Source organism: Heptranchias perlo, chromosome 25 (genome assembly GCF_035084215.1).
Source record: "Heptranchias perlo isolate sHepPer1 chromosome 25, sHepPer1.hap1, whole genome shotgun sequence".
NCBI classification, from domain to species: Eukaryota; Metazoa; Chordata; class Chondrichthyes; order Hexanchiformes; family Hexanchidae; genus Heptranchias; species Heptranchias perlo.
Window position 1 is genome coordinate 32607409 of NC_090349.1, and position 23988 is coordinate 32631396.

General features: G+C 44.7%; 1 protein-coding gene across 1 annotated transcript in view; it reads right to left on the reverse strand.

Annotated features, from left to right (window-relative positions):
- The window catches only part of LOC137342180 (clustered mitochondria protein homolog), a 71154-nt gene that overhangs the window by 39379 nt on the left and 7787 nt on the right, over positions 1 to 23988 (reverse strand). The window contains 7 exon segments of the mRNA XM_068005928.1: positions 761 to 908; positions 3352 to 3477; positions 8957 to 9111; positions 9578 to 9723; positions 10341 to 10484; positions 14376 to 14547; positions 15442 to 15620. Coding sequence (XP_067862029.1) covers positions 761 to 908; positions 3352 to 3477; positions 8957 to 9111; positions 9578 to 9723; positions 10341 to 10484; positions 14376 to 14547; positions 15442 to 15620 — 1070 coding nt within the window.

The following is a 23988-nucleotide window of genomic DNA, read 5'->3' on the forward strand; positions in this document are numbered from 1 at the left end:
CCATGGTTACTGAAGAGAGTGAGAGAGAAATTTCCCAGAGTTAATCCTGAATTGGCAGCAGGTTTTTTCTCAAGTTGTTTTGCCTCTCCATGGGCATAGTATAGTTGAGGTGGGTGAACGGCGTACAAGGATACATAAGAATGTAAGAAATAGGAGGAGTAGGCCATACAGCCCCTCAAGCCTGCTCTGCCATTCAATAAGATCATGGCTGATCTTGAGACAAGTTACACTGATGTCTGCATGCTTTGACGGTCTGATGGTCTTTTCTCACCCTTTTCAAACGTTTCTATAATTTGTGCAATTAGCTGATCCCAACCAGGATTGTGCTGGGGCATTACCATTAGCCAGTGTCCCTGGGCAAGGGAGAAGGAAACAAATAGTAAAAATAAAATCAGCCAACATTCCTGCTGGATAGTGACTGCTGCTAAAAACTGTCTTCATTGGATGAGGACAGAATTGGGCTCAGCCTTAATGGTGGCACAGTCAAATAGCCTGCAAACATGCTACCGTCTAAGCTTACACATGAAGAATGTTCATTTGGTCAAGGTACTGGAGGGCAGCTAATGCCCAAGTAACTGTACTCCATGAGTCAGCAGCTTCAGGAGAGGAGGAAAAAAGTTATGAAATTCCTGTTGTGCAACCAACTACTGGAATAGAATTTAAACCTTGCCTTTCCCCAAAGATTTTTTCCAGACACTCTCCCTCCTCCATAGAGCTTAACAAAGACCTCTACACCAGAACATTGTTGCCTGCCTCTCACCTGCCCAGGGATATGCTCCTCATACCCAAGACGAGAGGTATATGCATCCTCTGCCCTTATGCAGTCGATGGTGTGCTGTCTGTGTGGGATGGTCCAGCTATAGGTCTGGAATGGTGTGGCAATCCTTTCTAATGGGTGACGGTTCACCCTAGAAATAAAGAACTAAAATCACAAAAAGGCACTACAGCTGTCACATAATCAGAATCTTACAGGTGCCCTACAAAATGACAATGGAAAAAGTCCAGCTACACATTGAAACAAAGCAAACTGGTTTTGGAGGTTGACAAAAAGCAGTTGGTGGATCACACAGAAGGTAGAACATCCCAGGATCAAGACAGCATAATGACCAGCAACTTCTATAGGTATCGAGGAAAAATACTCCTGACTGCCACAGAAGTACCATAAAGCTGGAGTCAGCAAGTTCAAATCACAATGGCCCTCAAATTTAGAATTAACTGGTAATCACACTCAATAAGGCCAGCAAAACAAAAGTATGCCAAATGCAAATGTTACATAAGAGGAGGGACAGACTATTTGGGGGGGGGGGGGGGGGGGAAGAGGAGGGAGGGAGAAGAGAAAGAGAAAGAATGGGTTAGAGGGCCAGAGATACTGAGGGGAGGGGAGTTGGAGATGGGGAGGGGGGTTGGCCGATCGCGTATGGGATCGCGGCAGGTAGGCTTGTTGGGCCTGGAGGAAACACCCCCGCTCTTCCTGGCCCACAAACAGTGCAATAAAGACACTTACCTGTTGATCTTGGCCTTCTCGCCTCCTCTTACGTGGCTTGAAGCAAAAGGCCCGCATGCAGCAAGACCTGGACAACATCCAGGCTTGGGCTAATAAGTGGCAAGTAACGTTCGCGCCAGACAAGTTGGAGATGGTCATTGCCTGGCACAAGAGAGAGTCTAACCACCTCCCTTTGACATTCAACGGCATTACAATCGCTGAATCCCCCACCATCAACATCCTGGGGGTCACCATTGACCAGAAACTTAACTGGACCAGCCACATAAATACTGTGGCTACAAGAGCAGGTCAGAGGCTGGGTATTCTGCGGCAAATGACTCACCTCCTGACTCCCCAAAGCCTTTCCACCATCGACAAGGCACAAGTCAGGAGTGTGATGGAATACTCTCCACTTGCCTGGATGAGTGCAGCTCCAACACCACTCAAGAAGCTTGACACCATCCAGGACAAAGCAGCCCGCTTGATTGGCACCCCATCCACCATCCTAAACATTCACTCCCTTCACCACTTGCGCACAGTGGCTGCAGTGTGGATCATCCACAGGATGCACTGCAGCAACTCGCCAAGGCTTCTCAGACAGCACCTCCCAAACCCACGACCTCTACCACCTAAAAGGACAAGAGCAGCAGGGACATGGGAACACCACCACCTGCACGTTCCCCTCCAAGTCACACGCCATCCCGACTTGGAAATATATCGCTGTTCCTTCATCGTCGCTGGGTCAAAATCCTGGAACTCCCTTCCTAACAGCACTGTGGGAGAACCTTCACCACTCAGACTGCAGCAGATCAAGAAGGCGGCTCACCACCACCTTCTCAAGGGCAATTAGGGATGGGCAATAAATGTCGGCCTTGCCAGCGCGCCCACATCCCACGAATGAATTTTTAAAAATCCCGGCCACCAGGAGTTAAAAATTAAAAACCTATTGTTAAAATGGAGGCCAGCAGCCTCCTTAAAGGATTTCACTGACCGCCCCGTCTCCTGAGAGCGGGTTGGTTGCCCACCCCTTGACCTGCCTGTGTTAAAACCGGGTGGAGGTCGGGTTTTACTTTTTTTTTACGATTTTTACCTTCCCATCTGCCCCTAACCCAGCCATTCATGGGGTTAAAATTTATCCCCAGACTTCTGTAGTTCAGTCTGGGTGAAGCCACATACTGTAAATATTCTAAGTCCCTGGAGTTCTGTTGTAGTGTCATCCCTGTATGAATGTGGATTTCATGGTTCAACTGGAAGGGTAAGGATTAAAAAAGATCTGTCTTGGGATCACAGCGGCAATCCCCCTTACTCGCCTATTAAATAACTGTTTATGCAGGGATAAAGGGATGATTGCCATTTTGATATGGGTTTATACTGTTTCAACAATTTGCACAGAACAAAACGTTCTTTTACAAAAAATGAAAGGAAGACCGCAATGCTCTAGTCAGATTAGGGGTGGGGAACACAGAGTGGGCTGTTATTCGATCTGATCAGAAAAACACCAACAACATTTTTTTTAAATGTTAGAGACCCGACATTGGCTCAAATTCAAACCTGCATTTTGCAGAGCTCTTGAACTGTGCTCCATCACATTCCAAAGGTACCAAGTACAAGCTGGACACGTTCCAGGGGTGGGGGAGGGGGTAAATTAAAACCAGCCTCATGTCAGCTCAGTGACATCATTGCAACATTATGAGGAGGGGTGACTGGCTGGCTTCTTCATGCATGGACTTGGGGGCGGGGGTGGGGTGGAACATCTGAAAACTGAGTTTTAGGCATTTTGGCCACAGGTACAAAGATCTTTGAAGTGTGGTACAACTGGAAAGTTCCTGCCCTCCCTATTAGACACTGCTCGTTAGCTCCATTCATACCTTTTCTTCTGCAAAGCTGCAAAGTTCTTCTTGAACATCAGGCTAATTTGATTCAGAAGATCCACCAGTGAGTGGCACAGCAGGCTCGGACTGGCCGGTTTTGGGTTAAACACATCCACAGTCGATCTAATTTAGAATAGAATACAAGAGAAACAGCTTTTACCATAGGGTATAGAAAGGAAGCAGGACTGGTACCGTTAATCCATGAATGTTGCACTAACAGGCTAGTTGTTAGATGACACTTTCTTCAAACTCTGGTTCCCTTCCACTGGATGCAACAAGATGCAAGTGGCATGAGATTTTTCTCCTTCTCCCTAGCACCAAACTCCCTCATACTATACACCGGAGATTGCATGCTTGCCAGGATCAATCTGGAGTCAGAGAAAATGTAATCAAACTCCTTTGGGGAAGAGGTGTTAGATATAAATCTCCCTCCACCCACCATAGTCAGATGTATGCCAAGATGTACAGATATTCTTAGTCACCAATAACGCTAAGACGGCAACGGCAGGGAATACATCGTAGGATGTTTCTAGTCACCGATGCGTCACTTAACTACACCCATCCACATTACCACCAACGTAATCAGCAGCTCCTGTCACTTCTGGTGGAAAATCCCACAAGTGTCAGTAGGCCACAGGAAGTCAGCAAAAATGGCTCCCTTCCCAACCTCCTGGTCCCACCCCACTGGGAAAATCTCCCCTAGTTAATTAATCGCACAGGGATAGCGCTGCACTATCGTGGGATACAATGATGGGGTAGGAACAACATTAACCGACAGGACGCACTATGAAGACTTGTGTTGTGGGCTGGCCTGGCAATAGGCAAGCAATCGTTAATCGGCTGAAGTAGAAGGGATGAGTGGTGTACCATATTGCTTCGTGGACTGAGGTTGCTTTTAGTGTAGCATTGCGACAATTGGCCTATCATAATCTAGGAAAGGGAAAAAAATTTAACAGCCAGGGTTTCTGTTCCTGGTTATTATCCAGCAATTCCAGCTAAAAGGTGCATGTGTGCGGGCATTGGGTGAGGACAGGAATCGAGCGCAGCTGTGATTCCCCCAGGGATAGCCTGCCATTCTCGCTGTTTTAGCACACATACACACGCAATTTAAGCAAGGTACTGGAGGTTTGCTGGTGGCTGTGCAACTGCATGCTCAGCAAGAGTCAGCATTTTCTGCAAAAAAGTTTAAAAAAACACAAGAAAAAGAAAATGGATCAAGAGTGAGACAAAGAATACAAGATCTGACAGGTCCTATTTAGAGGGTAGCTGCACAGAATTTTGGTTGGTCACACCCAGATAACCATAGCTGAACATTTTTGTCCTGTACATTGCGCTCTCAGATATTTACTCTGTACTCACAGTAACCAAGCAACCAGCTATCAGTGGGCTATTTTTAGTGTCACAAACCCAGTTGGCATTTTTTGTATTAAGCTACGCTGGTGCAACAAGAAAAATCCGTTCTTATCTAGGATTACATTTTTATCAATGAGTTTTACGCTTTTTAAACATCTGGAAATGCTTAGTGGTCTTATGTTATAACCAAAGTACGGGACTCAAGGGTCTACTTTGGGAAAACCTGAATAAGAGAGCCTTTTGTACTACAAGCCAAGTGCTGGGAGAATGGCTCAAGAGCACCACGTTCCTGAATTTATCTTGCAAATCATGCTGCGGTTCTGTGTGAAACAGCAGCAACGTGCAGTCCAGGGGTGGGGGGTGGGGGGTGGGGGGGGGACGAGGACGGGGACGGAGACGGACGCACACACAGGCCACCTCACATGCAACAAAAATCACATCATAATGGCAGTCACCATGAGATGAGCATCGCCATGTTGACACGATATTGTGACATCAGTCGGGGGTGGGGGGGAAAGGATACTTAAAATTCACGAAGATCATGCCGCTGTTAGTGCAGTGCCTTTACTGGCCAATATTAGACCGGCGACAGAAACTGAAATCAAAAGAGGAAAAAAAAATGGATCTTTCCGGCTATCAGTTTAACAAATTCTGGCCTGTTTAATCTCAATCTTCTTGCTGGCTATGGGAGACCTGAGATAGAGGAGCCTAAGATCAATACAAAAGCAGTTAGAAATTTGAGTGGGCTACAGTGATCATAGTATAAGGTTTAGATTAGCTATGGAAAAGGACAAGGAGCAATCTAGAGTAAAAATAGAAGGAGGGCCAATTTTAATGGGATGAGAACGGATCTGGCCCGGGTAAACTGGAATCAAAGACTGGCAGGCAAAACTGTAATCGAACAACGGGTGGTCTTTAAAGAGGAGATGGTTCGGGTACAGTTGAGGTACATTCCCAGGAGGGGGACAGGTAGGGCAACCAAAGCCAGAGCTTCCGGGATGACAAGAGGTAGAGAGTAAGATGAAGCAGAAAAAGAGGGCGTATGACAAATGTCAGGTTGATAATACAAGTGTGAACCAAGCTGAATATAGAAAGTTCAGAGGGGAGTGAAAAAGGAAATAAGGGCAAAGAGAGAGTACGAGAATAGACTGGCAACTAACAAAAAAGGGAATCCAAAAGTCTTCTATATGCATATAAATAGTGAACGGGTAGTAAGGGGAGGGGTGGGCTGATTAGGGACCAAAAAGGAGACACTCATGCAGACAGGGAACATGGCTGAGATACTAAATTAGCACTTTGCACCTGTCTTTACCAAGGAAGAAGATGCCGCCAAAGTCACAGTAATAGAGCAGGTAGTTGAGATACTGGATGGGCTAAAAATTGATAAAGAGGTGGTACTAAAAAGGCTGGTTGTAATTAAAGTAGCTAAGTCACCAGGTCCGGATGGGATGCCATCCTAGGTTGCTGAGGGAAGCAAGGACAGAAATTGCGGAGATACTGGCCATAATCTTCCAATCATCCTTAGATACGGGGGTGGTGCCAGGCGACTGAAGAATTGCAAATGTTACACCCTTGGTCAAAAAAGGGTCTAAGGATAAACCCGGCAACTACAGGCCAGTCAGTTAACCTCAGTGGTGGGGAAGCTTTTAGAAACAATAATCCGGGACAAAGTTAATAGTCACTTGGACAAGTGTGGATTAATTAAGGAAAGCCAGCACAGATTTGTTAAAGGCAAATCGTGTTTAACTAACTTGATTAAGTGTTTTGATGAGGTAACAGAGAGGGTCGATGAGGGGCAATGCAGTTGACACGGCGCATATAGACTCCCAAAAGGCGTTTGATAAAGTGCCGCGTAATAGGCTTGTCATCAAAGTTGAAGCCCATGGAATAAAAGGGGCAGTGGCAGCATAGATATGAAATTGGCTAAGCGACAGGAAACAGACGTAGCGGTGAACAGTTGTTTTTCGGTGGGAGGTATACAGTGGTGTTCCCCAGGGGTCGATACTAGGACCACTGCTTTTCTTGATATATATTAATGACTTGGATTTGGGTGTACAGGGCACAATTTCAAAATTTGCAGAGGACACAAAACTTGGAAGTGTAGTAAACAGTGAGAAGGATAGTGATAGACTTCAAGAGGACATAAACAGGCTGGTGGAATGGGCGGATACGTGGCAGATGAAATTTAGGAAGAACGAGGAAAGGCAATATAAACTAAAGGGTACATTTCTAAAAGGGGCACAGGAACAGAGATGTGGGGGTATATGTGCACAGGTCATTGAAGGTGGCAGGGCAGATTGAGAAAGCGGTTTATTAAGCATATGGGATCCTGGGCTTTATAAATAAAGGCATAGAGTACAAAAGCAAGGAGGTTATAAACCACTGGTTCGGCCACAACTGGAGTATTGTGACCAATTCTAGGCACCGCACTTTAGGAAGGATGTGAAGGCCTTAGAGAGGGTACAGAAAAGATTTACTGGAATGGTTCCAGGGATGAGGGACTTCAGTTACATGGGTAGACTGGAGAAGCTGGGGTTGTTCTCCTTGGAACAGAGAAGATTGAGAGGAGATTTAATGGAGGTGTACAAAATCATGAGGGGTCTAGATAGAGAGAAACTCTTCCCATTGGCGGAAGGGTCAAGAACCAAAGCACACGTACTTAAGGTGATTGGCAAAAGAACCAAAAGCGACATGAGGAAAAACTTTTTTATGCAGCGAGTGATTATGATCTGGAATGCACTGCCTGAAAGGGTGGTGGAGGCAGATGCAATCATGGCTTTCAAAAGGGAATTGAATAAGTACTTGAAGTGAAAAAAACCTGCAGGGCTATGGGGAAAGAGCAGGGGAGTGGGACTAACTTGATTACTTTTGCAGAGAGCTGGCACGGACTTGACGGGCCGAATGGCCTCCTTCTGTGCTGTAACCATTCTATGATTAAGTCAACTAATTAGGCAATCCAGTTGGCTACTAGTTGGGTGGCAAGGGAAAAAAAGGGGTAATTAAAAAATGATCGGTTTCCCCATAAGAATCTCATCAATGCTTTTCTCCCCACCCCTCCCCTCCCTGGATTCCCATGAATGTTTCAATTACTACGAAGTACCCAGCACTAACAGAGTATCAGTACACCTGTTGTACCTCTGCTTAGTTGGAGGTGAATGAATAAGAGGTTTTTTTTAAAAATAAAGGGGGCCAGGAGAGAAGAAAACCTTTGGGAAGGGGAAGGGTTCCACGGCACAGTTGGGAAAAATGGATAGGATAAATGCTTGAAGCAGATGAAGGCATGGGTTTCAGCAGCAAGCAGGACTGTGGGATTAGATTTGACTTGCTTTTGAAAACAGCCAGCACAAATATAATGCTGTTGCAGAGAGCCGACACGGACTCAACGGGCCAAATGGCCTCCTTCTGTGCTGTAACCATTCTATTCTATTCTATTCTAATGGGCTGAATAGCTTCAACCATATTTCAGACTTTTATAGTGCATCTCTGGAACATATTTCAGAAGCCCATCCAGATGGATCAGATAGATGTCTCTCTGCTGGATGTAAGGATCCATATAAAATTAGTTTGGGTAGTCTGAACTCAGTTCCTAGTGATTATGGACCCACAGCACAAAACTACCCCTAAGTTAGCACAAATTCTCATTAAAATGCAGACAGAGTCATACAAGGACAGCTGGCATGGAAAACCGTAAAGCTGCAGTAGTGTAGGAGGCGTACCCTTTGTAGCTCGGGGGAAAATACTGTTAAAGATAGTGTAGAGGAATCTACATCCCTAATTAAAATCATGCTTGTTCCACCGTCATGTAATATCACTGACCCCAAAGGAGATTAACAATTTATACAAATTAACATTGATTTAAATATCCATACAGAAAGCAGCTATGGTTATCGCACAAAGAACAGTTCTTCACCTGGGAGTATGTCAGGAGTTACAAAATACCATCTTTAAGGTTCTAAGGATTCTAATTTCAGAACCTCAGCCACAATAAAACCCTGCAGCAATCTCCATGCCTCCCACTAGTGTACAAATCTCTCCTGCAATGATGCTAATCTGTGAATCTAGTCCATAAATTTCATAAAATGCCCCCAGTGACTGATTTTAATATTTCATGTTCGAATACATTGGATAACATCTTGACGATTAAATCATCTGAAATCTCATGGGGTCCAATTTTGCCTCACATTTTTTAAAAGAGTCTTCCTGCATGAACACGTCCATTAGAAATATTGAGCATAGGGCCTGCACTCACTGGTTGATGTAGAATCCTCTTGTTGATGCAGTGATGCTGACAGGACGATCCTCCATGGTGATGACGTTGAGATACATCAAATCCCCACGCATTTTACGGTTACCAGGAGGAGGGTTCCATCCACTCATCATCAGAGACTTCAGGCACTGCAGGAGCTACAGAGAAGGAATCTATTAGCAAACTCCACCTCATCACTGAATCCAGAGAAAGAACGAACCAGATAAGGCAGTGAGTACCTGGAATCAGGATTTCTATCCACTTCTGGCTAAAAGAATGTGTGTTAGGATACGGACACTACAATCAACTTGATTTCTCAATTGAAAGAATAATCAGGAAGAACGGAAACAAGTTGTTAAATCTATAATTCAGCAATACTAGAACTACAATACTGTTCAGAGGACAGTTATTGTGAACATTACACTGGCTTCATATGACAGCCTTGTTTCTGAAACATCACATCCTCTGATCCCACCCAACCTTATTTAACCAGAAATTTCTCAACAGCGTGCTTCCTCAAAAACAAAGGTAACAGAACATTTCTGAACATAGCAGCTGATTCTGTTTTAATACACAAACATTATTTCATTCTGCTACGGGTACAGTATTTTCCTCATAACGCACCTTAGTTTCCACGTTTAGTGGCTGTAGGAGAGAGATGGGTCGATCTTTGGATCCTGGCAAGATATATTCTGGAGGAGAACAGTCAATAGCCTCAAGCGGCTGATCCGAAACAGAGCGTCTTTTCCTCTTTCCAGATGCAGACATATCTAGAGGAAACAAATTGTATTCAAATTTTTTCACCGGGTGGCAGGGCATGTTCACTTAAAAGAATGAGAACCTGATGTCGGGCCTTAGGAAACAAAATAAGTTAATGCTGTTTAAAATTACCTAGCGTGGATCACGTGATCACAGTGAATTATTCACCAATTCATTTATGCTCAGTTGAAAATAAGAGCCAGTCACCATATCATCTGAGGGAACCATCAACACTGATTTGTTCATACAAAGAATGCTCTAGCATGCAGCTTTCAACATGAGCAAAATGTACTTATAATACGTGCATGTTTGCCAAGTCCCTTGTATTTATAAAAGTTATAGCGCACATAAATCAAAGCTTCACCAGCAATCTCGTGGCCTTTGAGTGAGATTGCAAATTTAGTGCCAAAATGGGGTACAGTAGCTTGTGCCGTGGGCCACGTGCTTACTCGGAATTGGTTTGAGACTGCCCAAAGTCATCTCACAATGCAAGAGAGGAGACTTTCATCCCATCAATCTAAGCTGGATCTAATCCCATGTTGCAGAAGATCACTGTTGTGCTAACTCACTGCACCATCCAGTCTCCTCTTGGATTCTAATCTTAACCAAATATCTGTGCAGATCATACCTCCAATATCTCCTTCAGAGATGCTGCTCAAGAAAGAAAGGGAGTTACAGTCAACGCCATTATAGGCATCAGTGGGGTCTAGACTCTTCAACAGATCCCGAATGTGGCGGATATGAAACCGAGCCTCTCGGACAGTGTATGGTTCTGTAAAAAAAAACAGAAAGGAAGTCACTTCGGCGTTGTACCAGATCATAACGTGGCTCTGCCTTAAAGCTGCAGAACTCCTGAAAAAAGAAACATTCTATTCACACAAAGGGTAGTGGAAATCTGGAACACTTCCCCAAAAAGCTGGTGAGGCTGGGGGTAAATTGAAAATTTCAAATTGATAGATTTTTGTTAGACAAGGGTATTAAGGGTTACAGAACCAAGGCTGAACAGGCTCGAGGGACTGAATGCCCTACTCCTGTTGCTATGTTCAAAATCAAAAGCTTGGTCACAATCCCTACAGTTTATTCACAGAACTTTTCACCTTGATGATCAACCCGCTAATTAAAAAAGGTCAAACAAACATTAATCTTTTCTTGGAAGAACTCATCACGGGAACAGGGAGAGAGGCATTTAAGCACAATACTAAGATTTACCATGCCCATTTCAAAAAATGGGATTAAAAACCTCGGGGTAGGGCTTCCCTCCAGTCAATGTGTGGTTAAATGTATGGTACTGAGCCATACAGACTAGGAAGGTCCTAAGTTCCAGCCTGGTCTGTGCTGATTCTAGATTTGGCAGTGGTGATGGTGCTACAAATGGCCTCAACGTCCCTGTAACAAAGTGCATGTAAGTGAAGCAGCTGTGATGCTCTCCTCATGGTTTAATCGTATAACAACACTCACCATGAAAAACAACCACTACTGGCGTAGTTTACACCCCAATGGCTTTCGGTAGATTTTAGGAAGGCTAAATTAGAAGTGTGCTGTTTACACACAATTTTCTGAGAGTCGCATAGTTTCAGGTGCAGATTAGGATTTGTTTAGAGAGCAAACTGGTGGTGGAAAATTGCACACAAGTGAAATATAAGGGAGACAATTAAACGCAAGTGTCAGAATAGGGTTACAATAATTCTACAGGCATCTGGAGAGCCTTAAATAGCATGTCAACCCATTACCAATCTACCAAAGCTCATGGGACAGGTAACTAAAGAAAACGAAACCCAAGACACAGATATGAGTCTGCAGGGAAATGACTGAGCTGCTCACCCTGTTTGATGGCCCCAACTGAAGGTGATGTTACAAGGATTGTAGTCCTCTGTGCTACTGCACAGCACTATCCTCATAGCTAGCATTACAACATACCTGCAAGCAGGTAGAGCCATGTTTCAAGTCACCGCTGACCCTTACAGTTACTGCATGTGCCATCCCTGTGCTGCATGGTAGGTAGTATCCTTGCATCAAATGGCATAGCTCTGAAGCTTGCTTGCTACTGACAGTTCTCACTGACCACTGACAGCTTGGTGTGCCCAAGCCTGCAGATATGGTTTGTGGCATTTTGCTATGTGTGGCAAATGAGGTAATGCTAGTTGTTGATCACCCTGGGATACCTTCTTTCTTGCAGTGCCACTGAAAGCATGACATTCTGTGATTGGAGTGCTTCTGAAGTATCCCAGATTACAGTTGGTCAGGCACTCGCATATTCTAGTGGTGGCACTGGACTGCTGTCCCAGCTTCCTTCAGGAATAGAGCCTCCAGTTGCAATCATCTGCCAAAGCGAGTTACGTTCACCTCTATCCGGTCATGTATCCTGAACTGTCTGGCAATGCTCCATTGGTGGTCGTCTATCTCCTCCAAACACCTTCAGAGAGGGAGATTCCTACAGGGAACCTCAACTGTGGCAGTAATGTCACAGTGGATGAAAAAAATAAATTTGCAATAATTGGCACAAAGACTTGAGAACCTAAGTGCCAGCAGGAGAAAAACAAAAAAAAAGAGAATCTGTTAAGTCATCACTGAATTACATTTCCAGTTTGGCTCAGTAGTAGCACTCTTGACTTTGAGTCAGAAGTTAGTAATTTCAAGCCCCACTCCAGGACTTCAGCACATAATCTAGGCTCCCACTTCTGTGCAGTACCGAGGGAGTATTACACTGTCATGAAGTGCTGTTTTTCAGATGAGACCTTAAGCCGAGCTGTTCCGATGGATGCCAATGATCGCATGGCACTAAATCAAGCAGGGTGTTGTGGTCAACATTGATTCTTCAACTAACATCCCCAAAACAGATTAACTGGCCATTTTTCTCATTTATTGTTTGGGGATCTTGCTGTGCACAAATTGACAGCTCAAAGAGGGGTTATTTTTCTTGCTACCAATAACTTCAAGATTGATATTACTTTTTCTGGTAGGTTTGGCAGTTGTCATAGAAATCAAGACTAAGCAATAAAATAATGTATGATGGTAGAACGTACATACTTTTTAACAAAACAAGAAGATTCATAAAGACTTTCACGTATTACTAGTCTATCTCCTGTGATGCTGCATATAGGGAGTCAAAATCAAGTGCAGTCTTCAGGTTAAGAAGGCGAGGGGAAAAGGCAGATGATACGGGCAGAGGGAGGGAGTAGGGAAGGGTGAAGGACGGGGAAGTGGACAACAAGTGAGAGACTGGATGAGGGAAGAGAAGAGGAGGAGCGGGAGAAAACAGGGAGCCAAATAGGATTGGGTGGCAGGCCTGATTTTGTTTTCAGTTGGACGGCAGTGCAATGGCATTTTCACAGTGGAATGGGGACAGGGAGAGGACGGAAAAAAGGAAGGTGCAGCAGGAATAGCAGATGGGACAGTGGTGGCACAGAGTCAGGTTCCTTCTCAGTGACTAGGTGGAGAGGGGGAAACATGAGAAAGGAGTTGCTGCAGTGGGCCAGGGCCTAATTTCCACCTCCACAGGACTGGTTTTCTTCTCCATGGGGGGAGGCAGAGACTCTGTTCAGCTTTGTTTGGGGGGGGGGGAAAAAAGAGAAAGGGGGAGGGTTTGAGATTCATTCTTGGCATGAGGGAGGTGTTGGGACCGGCAACTATTGAAGTGCGTTCATTATTTATGATTAGCAATTGAGAGACTGCATTCCATTATAGGGACTGTCTTATTTCATTGTATGCTTTATCTTCACTTTCCTAGAACAAAACTAATGATTTCCAGTGGCTACTTTCTTGGACGGTCTTCCCATCCTCAGCTGCAGTTGAGTTTTGCCATTTTCTCTGTTTTCATCTTTGGCTCATTTTGCATCCCTCTTACATTTTCCATCCAAAATTTCAAGTTTTACTTTGATTCTGTGTTGCGAGGCTGGCATTCGGGAATTCTCCGGTGTTCTTGGACATATGTGCTTTCACATCAGATTTTCAAAAGAACAGAAATCGATTTCCAAATGCACCTGTTGATTTCTGATGTATTCAACGGCTTCTGGGAGGCCACTGCCACTATTTATGTTCAGAAAGGAATTAATTGGGATTACTCCACATTTGGGGCAGTCACATTAACATTACATTTAGAGCACTACCTATTGGCGCAATACCTTTGGCATCTTGAAACCACTCACCATTTTTATTATATAAGTATCTACAAACATCATAAAAATACAGACAATCTTGCTATTCAATCACAACTCATTCGAGTTCTCCGCCTCACTTTTAACTTCTCCATATATTTTGGTTCTGTACCAAAAATTAACCCACAAGATTCCTGCCCCATCTCAGACTTCTTTGATCTGCATATACCATGCACTATCTCAGGCTGAGAACATGGGCAGGTAACCTGTATCCAGGCTTTTCTAATACTTGCAGCTAGGAATTACACTACAGTGACCAGAGTGACTCTCACTCCCTCTGAGAAAGCCTTCACCCATCTATTCCTAGTAATGGCACAGCCAAGGTTAGACATTCAACAGGTGAGGAAAGATGGATACAAACCAATCTACAACATGGCATGTTGAAACTCCTACCCTTATATCTTTAATGATTCAATATAAATTGTTCAAGGTAGCACCTGGGTATCAAATAAGTTTGTAGAAAATCTAGCTAAGACACCAAGACCCTTCAACAGAGTGCCTCTCTTTACCTTCTACCACTCTGAGAATCGATCCATCCTTCAGTCCTTCTATACTTTTCAACTCCGCAAAGTTATCCAGAATGTTACCATCGTGCTGAAGTGAGAAGCAGGTCCGATGGCACATGTCTTCTCGTTCCATCAGAACCTGGATAATCTCCTGGACCATCTCTTGGGGAGATACCTAGAGAAAGGGCATAAGAATATTTGTATTGAGTTACATTCAGTGAAACAAACACCTGTATCAAATGGTCACTCTCTGAGCAAACTGCTTAAAATAATTGGGTGCTCATCATGTCAAATGGACATTTTCAAAACTGTAGTTAAAGTGTACACTGTGAACATATTTTATTGGTCTTCTTTGGGTGACAGTCTGGATGGTCAGTTCCTTTGAAGCCTCCAAAAGCCAGTCTGAGCCAGAGGGCTATGGGTTCTCCAAAGTGGCCAACCTGTTGCTGAAATCCTCATCCATGCCTCTGTCACCTCTATACTAGACTATTCCAAATGCTCTCGTAGCCAACCTCCCATCCTCCATAAACATCACTTCATCCAAAACCCTTCATATCCTATTGTGCACTCACCCATCACCCCTGTCCTCAATGACCTACATTGGCTGCCAGTCTCTCAATGTCTGAATTTTAAAATTCTCATCCTAGTGTTTAAATCTCTCTATCACTTCGCCCCTCCCTATCTCTGCAAGCTCTTCCTGTGCTACAATCCCCCATCGAACTCTCTATTCCTCTGACTCTGGCCCCTTTTGCAACTCCTCCTTCCTTCCCCCCACCATTGGCGGTCATGCCTTCGCCATCTAGGCCCCACTCTCTGGATCTCCCCCCAAACTTCTCTACCTATCCTTGAAGACCTTCCTTAAAACCCACCTCTTTGATCAAGCTTTTGGTCACCGCTTCTAATATATCCTTGTGCGGTTCCGCATGCATTTCTTTTTTGGTTACACTTCTGTGCAGCACCTTGGGACATCTTTCCACGTTAAAGGCGCTATAAAAAATGCTGCTGTTGTTGCTGAGAGTTGGTGACAGGAGACCCAACTGGCAAGAGGAGAAAATAACTAATAACCTACTTGCAAGTCAATGGTGTCACTTCCGGTCACCTGGATCTTGATATGAAGCGTGTCCTGAATGGGAATGACCTCCATATCACCATTTGTATGCACATCATCTGCAGCTGTGATCAGACTATTCATTGGCAGAGTCATCTCTGAGTCTTTGCCACTGGGCAGAGCTTCAACACCCTCAGAATCTGCAATGAGAGAATGAAAAATAAGCATTTAAGAAGCAGTGCCTAGGAACCGTTACTATTAAATTTTAATGTGAATGATTGTACATTGGAACAGAAAACATGAATACATAATTTACAGCTGCTATTTAGGAACCACTGGGGATTAACCTGGATCTAAGCCAGAGGTGCTGGATCATAACAGCTTAGCGGTGGTGGTGTTGACATCTGCTCGATCAGTGATAATTATACATCAATAAATAATGTATCTGAAATAAAGCCAGCTCCAGGGAGTGGAGTGTGGGTCTTATACTTGTCTTTGCAGAAAACAATGTTCCCTAGGTTTCCGCTCCCCATTGTTTTGCCCCAGAGATTCCTGGAGCCTTCCAATGTTGCAAAACTGTGTCTGCACCTGTAGTAGCTGCAGGCCCAGCCTTGGTATTGTAAGGAGGCAGGAAGGGATGTTCTCACGCTCTCGCCTCAATTTCCTTAGGATCAGCTCACTGGGGCACTCCAGTGCAGGGGTGCCCGAATGAAAACTTGACGTCATAGCTTGTCCCTGGACCCACACCGACAGGAAGGTCTGAGGTCAGGCTGAAGATTTGGGGGCAAGGTAACATTTTGTACTTTGGAACTCCACCCCTTAGGGTCCTAGCACTTGGGACCTTCTGGTTGCTGATCTCCAAGAGCAGCCAAAAGGACTCAGTCTTGGAAGCCTGGACGAACAAAGGTTATGAGCTCATCTATAGATTAGCAAGGGTTGTGAGCTAGAGTTTATTTTTAAATAATTTCAAAAGCATACAAAGCATTGTGTGCTATATACATACAAGTAAACACATTGTGCCAAGATATCCAGATGCACACAGACTTCAGCTCCACAAAAGCCATAACAATCCCACATAAAATAAGATCAATTGCATCTTAGGTGGGGAGGTATGCCTTCAAGCCACCTATGGGTTTCCAATTTCACCACCTTCAAACTCACGATAACCCAACCTTGTTCCCAACAATGATCAAAAGTGGAAACCAGGCAGAGAGGCACCTGACTTGGTCTAAATCAATTATAAGCACATGTTTTCTGCCCATATTACTTTAAAACAATTCGATCCATGTCAGTTGTGAACTGACACCACTTTAAAAGATATTCTATGGCTTGCCAAAAATGTTGAGAAACTTGTGGTGAAAACTTGCACCAGTTCTCCAAATTGGAGGAGCAAATAAAGAAAGTCAAATATCCTTTGCCACATGGATGAACAATGTGGTCAGAAGGAGTTAAATGGGAAGACTGGTTTTGTGGTTTCATATTTCACTACTGCATTCTGCCAAACCTGTCTGATTAGAAATATTCTGGGTGTGTCTGTCACACTCGAGACTGCAGTAACCTGAAACAATGCTTTGCAATACAGGCTGCAACACATCTCTGTGCATTCAGCTCAGCTAAGTCCTGCAAGGCCACGAGATCCAGCTCATTTCAGAGAGTCAGTAACACAAAATAATTACAATATAACATTCTCTTCCCTTACTCTTTTTTTGTATCGCCAATATCATATTCCACACCACAGCTCAAGGGCAGGGACAACCTCTTCCCAAGCCTTTGTCAATTTCACTCCCCAAATGACAATGGAGCCACACCTCAAACAGCAGTTCTTCCTCCTCGCCTGTCATGGGCCTCAGAGAAGACAGTAGGATAAAGATGTGTGGCTAACAGAGGTGGACCATGATAAAAGATCCATAGTTGGAAACACCTTGAGGTTGTTTGCATCATCCTTGTCTCCCTCACCATATGACAAGTTGCTCTTGCATGGGAGGCATGAAGAAATTCATCAGCGATGCTGTGAGGCAACTGGGCCCAGGTTAACTGAAGAACATACCACACCAAAGCCACACTGGGGAGATTTATCTACATTCACCATGGGCGATGTAGAAAGTGTCCATGAGTAATCATATAAATAGGAATCCCTTTACGAAATTTAAAAGTAAAATCCTCCATTTTTTTGGGGGGTGGGGAAAACTATAATAATAAAGTCAAATTGAGTGCAGGCCTCATCACTCAATGGTTATAGAAGTATTAAATTAAAAGAAAGACTTGAATTTATGACCTTTCATGATCTCAGGATATCCGAAAGTGCTTTACAGTCAATGAAGTACTGATTGAAGTGTTGTCACTGTTTTAAATGTAGGAAACATTAGGGTTTACTAATTACCTGTTGTTCCGGGGTCTCCTATGGTATGTAAATACAGAACAGTGGGGTTGTGGAGAACAGCATCGAAACAATAAAAGAACAAAGGAAAATCTACAAAGTACTAGCTGAGCATTTATGGTGCAACATATGGATTTGGAAATGGGGTCAGCTTATTTACATACCCACCTGCTGTTGACTGAGCATAACTCGTGTAACACAGGAGTACAACACTTGAGGGGGGTGGAAATTTCAGGTGCAGCCTTTAAACAGCCAGAAGCGACTGAACATTTCAGCAGCAGGTAAGTAGTGAACCTACTGCAAGAGTCAATTGATTGGATAGAGGCAGCTGTAATAGATGACTCATGTGAAAACTTGTGGCACATTTAAAGAATGTGTAAATGAAGAAGCACCCAAAGAAGGATGCTGGGCATTGGAAGGAGGCAAAGAAGAGCTCAAAGGTTTAGAGGCCAATCTTCAGACACTCCTTTTGTTGCATTCAGCCAGGAGAGACATATTACTCATGGGAGGAAACATCAAAAAAGTGTCTTGCATGCCATGTGGAGGGAGGTGGCAGTGGCACTGAATGCCATCTCTTGCACCCAGAGCTGCAGAGCAATGCTGAAAAAAGGTCAATGACCTGATAAGGATATCAGGATAAGGTAAAAGACAGTCATTTTTCTTTCATAGGCATCTTTGAAATCAATAGCTCCAAAAGTCAGCCTTCACACTGCACTAACTCTGTATTTTACCATAGGCAATGCCAACTACCTTAACAGGAACTAATTGCATGCAAAATCTTAAAACCCGTTCCTCCACTTTAACATGGTGCTCCCAGCAGCTCAATTACATATTCTGTGTCATGCCATCTAAGAGACATTCCTTAAATGCTAGACTTAACCTCATTCACTCAAATTTGCTACAAGAGAAACTTGCACACCATGCCCTTGAAAGGCAGTGGACTGGAGTGGGGCATACAATCCCCACCATTTACAGCGGGCACGTTGATGTTTACGCGATTTGCCCGCCATTGGCGGTGGACGTTAAAACAAGTAGCAGGAAGGCAGGAGGCAGCTGTGTGACTAACTATACCTGTTCCAGGTCACAGGTCTACAGCCGCAATTCCACTGCTCCTGACTTCAACCTTACAATTTAGGACCATTAAAAATCTACTTTAAAATAGAGTTACAGCTGTATTTGACTGCATGGAAGAGACCCTTGATGCAACCAAACGGGAGAGGACCGAAATGGCAGAGCAAGAAAGGAAAGCAAATGACAAAGTCTGCCCGAAATAGCCAGTATGGTTAATACGTTTTAAGCAGCGCCTTTGTAATTGACTCCAATGGAAATAACAAATGGTTAGCGGCATTTGCCCGATATAGGCAGCTGTCTGTGATAAGCGTGGATAGTGAGAGTGATGTGGACTGTCCTAGACATTAGCGAGCTGAGCCCCTATGAGGGGCAGGCTATAGAGCTGCTGGACAGGCACAACCATGGGAGACGGTGAGATTGGCAGCACGGTGCAGGCTGCAGTCAGTGGGTGCAGACTTAGACAATTGCGAAGGCAATCCTATGAAGCACCAGACCACCAGAAGCTTTCAGACACTTTACTGTCGCCTTAATCTCAAAGGGTTACGTTCACCCATAATTAAATTACATCCTCCTTTGCAGCCAATGCATCACAGTAACAGGGAGTGGGGTGGGGGGGGAGGGGTAGGGGATGACAAAGTGGAGGAAGATGAGGAGAGAAGGAATTTCTTCCTGATGGGCTATAATGAGAATGATGGAGAAGGTGAATGATGAGGACCAGGCCGCAAGAGTCAATGCAACAAGAAACAGTGCATGTTCCTCTGAGCCAGCCCCCTCAATGTCACGTGCTGTGTTACTGGCTTCCTCCCTCCCATGCACTCGGATACTTTCACCTGGGAGAGGGAGGAGAGAGTAGATGGTGTAAGTGAGAATGGGGCACCAGGTGAGAGAATGAGCCAGTTAAAAAGGAGAAGTGGGTAAGGATTTGCCACCGTCCCAGCGGAGGATATGGAGAAGACAGCCCTGGGCTTCAGAGCTATAGGACCCAGGTCTCATGGGCACTCATCTGAAATGAAAAATATTCAAGCAATATCACACTCACGTGGAGGCTCTGAGGTTAGTCTGTGAAGATGTGCAGCAACCAACAGGTGAGATTGTTGAGCCTACGGACATAATTTGTGATAACATCAGGGAAGTGTTTTGCTTGTTACAGGCATCATTGGAGTCTGCAACAGTCCCCGATCTCAGAAGTAGCCTCCTCCTCCATGGAAGCACAAACTGCAGCCCTAATGGCTCTGATTAGATAGGACCCTCCAAACCTTCTTTCCGACACTTGGGACCAGGGTAGAGGCAGCTATCTCCTCAGCACTTTCAGGATCTGATGCTGTCCAGTCTTATAGAAGCGATCAGTGGACAAACTGATCCAGTAGAATGGCAACAGCTGAAGTGGACATGCCTATGGCTGACCTATCCCCTCAGAGCAAGTGGCATACGAGTGGTGGTACTGGGCTGCCCAGGCAGAAACTCGAGATGCAGCCAGCAACCACTTGAAGTGAGTCAGCATCACTGTCACAGTTACAAGGCAGGGCTGCCCTGGCAGATGATCTTGGCTGCAGGTCTTCTTGCTGTAGCTCCACAGCCTCTTTGGTGAAGCACACTCTTGTCACACACAGCTCCTCACTAGATCTTCAGGAGATCTGCGTGGCCTATAAATTCTTCGGGGAAAATGGGTTACGATCTTGTCAGACACATCATCCTTCAATGCTGCCTCACTCTTTCCTCCATCCTGTACTAGTCTTCCACCTCCCCCTCCATTAAAACAGAGAACAAGGGAATGTTCATTGGGAAGTAACAGTTACTCAGACATATTGCTGTGGATGCAGGGGTGGGGGAAATTTCCAGTGGTCTCACGGGTCCTCAGAGGCAAGGTCAGCTCTGTCCAGATGCAATTCACCAAAAAAAGACACTCCGAAATATCTCCTGTATCTCAAGCAATAACTCTTCAAAACAGCTCCAGGCTGCAGGTTCCAAAGTAAGGCACTTACGCACACAATCGGCTGATGCTGGCAACAGGTATACCTCTTTTCATTTGTTCTAAGCTAGTCACGGCTTTTGGCCAGTCATCCTCACTTACACATGTTAAAATGAGCTTCCAGCAGCATCGGCGCATACAGACATGGGAGTCCCCAGACCTGAACAGAAACTGTAATGCAGCCATTACAGGGCAGAAACAGGTCCCATCCCAAAGAAATGCCAGCACACTATACTTACACCCCAAACCCACTGCAAAACACTAGTAAATTCTTGCCTTTTGTTTTTATATTTTTAAGCCCACTCACAACCAATTCATGCAACATGTCCACCTTTGACAGTATATGTCACCAAAAACTATCTAATTCAGTAGTTCTCAACTTATTTCAGCCAGGCCTCAGCAAAAAGCTTTTAAGCTTTGGATACTGGTACTGAAGAGACCAAAGGCAGTGGTTTCTTTTTCTCTCCACCTTCTTCACTTTCATTTATCTTCTCCAGCCATGTCTTTCTCCCTCTCTCATAATTTTTGTCTCTCTTTTCTACTTCATTTCTTACTCTCTTCTGCATTTGGAGAATGTGGGTGAGCAAGCCAGCGTGGATGCACTTGGGTCCAGCAGGACAGGAAGCAATGTGTTTTGCTCCTGCAATTTACTTGCCAACTATAGTTGTAATGTTGTGTTCTACAAGTATAGTGTGGGAGCTGAACATAGCCTGAGCACGAGAAAAAGCAGAGAGTGAGAGGACTTTGGGTGGGGTGGGATGTGGCAGAACAGGGCAGGCCAAGCAGGTCTCAGGTTATTGCATAGAAGGCTGGTTAGCACTTTGGATGGGAGGACAGCCAAGCAAGCAAGAGCATATGGAACACTCAGTGGGCAAACAAACAAGCCAGCCAAGATACTTGGGCTGTGGGAGCACTAGCGTGAGTGGGCTGATGGGCAAGTACACCAGGAAGCATGCAGGGCATGTCGGAAGCACTTTGTAGGCTAGAAAGCATTCCAGATAGGCAGTGTAGCAGGTGGAAAATACTTGGGCAGGGTAGGGCAGAGCAGAGCAAGGAAGGGCGGGGAGCACTCGACCAGGCGGGCTGTGACTCATCTTATTCAACTCCCACGCTATACGCTGACTTTACTATAAAATGCTGTGTTTGACAAGTACAGTGAGGGAGCCAAACACATTTATAGAAAAAGATAATGGTGAATGGGGAAGGGCTCCGGGGAGGGGAGGGTTGGGCCAAGCTGCAGAGAGCAGGTTGTCAAAACTTCAGCAAAAAAAACATGCAGCCAAAGCAAAGAGTGGAGGGGCTTACGGTGGTTGCCAAGAACAGAAACCAATCGGGAGAATCTAAGCATCAGCAGAGAGAAAAAGCAACAAAGCCCAACCCGATAACTGAATCACTAGGCAAGTACTCCAAACTGAACCCCAGGCTCCTGACATAGCAATAGGCTTCTACCGACTGAAAAATTAAACAGAGTTCCAACAATGTACAAGCAATTCAGAGTAAGAATAAATATTTTATTCTGTACTGTTTGAGTTTCTTATGTTATAAATGTTACTTACATGGGTAAATGTTCATGCATTTTTTTAAAAATGTTCAGTTCATGGAGTGAAGCAAAATCAAAATGGTAACTCAGACGAGTTCACAAAATTACTTGAGAGATTTGGTTGACTGGGTTTCTGCTACTTGTCAGTTCAAGGTTGGCAGCTTTGAAAAAAAAATTAATGTTTCTGCTATTGGTGCTTACTGACTAAATCTAATTGCTTTTGATTTATTCATTTTTTTTCAATTGGAAATTAACAGGTAAAGTACTTATTCCAGCCAATTTCCAATTTTTTGCCCAATGGATTGCAACAACCTGACTTAGAAAATTTGAGATTTGCTGTGTCCCAGGCCAGATTTTAAGGTGGAACACGATGGATAGGATTAGACACAAGGGGGTAGAGTTTCCGCATGTTTACGCGACTAATATCAGCGCAACCCAAGCAAAATCAGCCGAACCAGCGCAAATGGACGAGGGTTTGATTTTAAATGTGAATTACGCCCAAAACCACTTAGGTTTGTGTTTTCACCGATCTTTAACGCTGGTGATTCAATTCGCCCCGATCAGGCCCCGCCCACAAAACTGGACACGCCCCCAGGTCAAAATTGCGAGATTCCGCCAACTGAGCTGATATGGGAAGGCACGTTTTAAAAGTTTTTTCGTATCAAAAATTATTTAATTTACTAAGAAACTGACTAGTCTACACCAATGAATCTGTTAAATGGCTCAGTATAGTTTTAGTTAAAAAGTCATTTTCAGTGATTTTAAATCAGGTTACTCAGGCAGAGGATTTTTAAAAAAATTTGTTCATGGGATGTGGGCCAGCATTTATTGCCCATCCTTAATTGCCCTTGAGAAGGTGGTGGTGAGCCGCCTTCTTGAACCGCGGCAGTCCATGTGGTGAAGGTTCCCCCACAGTGCTGTTAGGTAGGAAGTTTCAGGATTTTGACCCAGTGACGATGAAGGAACGGCGATATATTTCCAAGCTGGGATGGCGTATGAATTGAAGGGGAACGTGCAGGTGGTGTTGTTCCCATGTGCTTGCTGCCCTTGTCCTTGTCCTTCCAGGTGGTAGAGGTTGCGGGTTTGGGAGATGCTGTCGAAGAAGCCTTGGCAAGTTGCCGCAGTGCATCTTGTGGATGGTACACACTGCAGCCACAGTGCGCCGATGGTGAAGGGAGTGAATGTTTAGGGTGGCGGAAAGGGTGCCAATCAAGCGGGATGCTTTGTACTGGATGGTGTCGAGCTTCTTGAGTGTTGTTGGAGCTGCACTCATCCAGGCAAGTGGAGAGTATTCCATCACACTCCTGACTTGTGCCTTGTAGATGGTGGAAAGGCTTTGGGGAGTCAGGAGGTGAGTCACTCGCCACAGAATACCCAGCCTCTGACCTGCTCTTGCAGCCACAGTATATATGTGGCTGGTCCAGTTAAGTTTCTGGTCAATGGTGACCCCCAGGACGTTGATGGTGGGGGATTCGGCGATGGTAATGCCGTTGAATGTCAAGGAGAGGTGGTTAGACTCTCTCTTGTTGGAGATGGTCATTGCCTGGCACTTGTCTGGCGCAAAGGTTACTTGCCACTTATCAGCCCAAGCCTGGATGTCGTCCAGGTCTA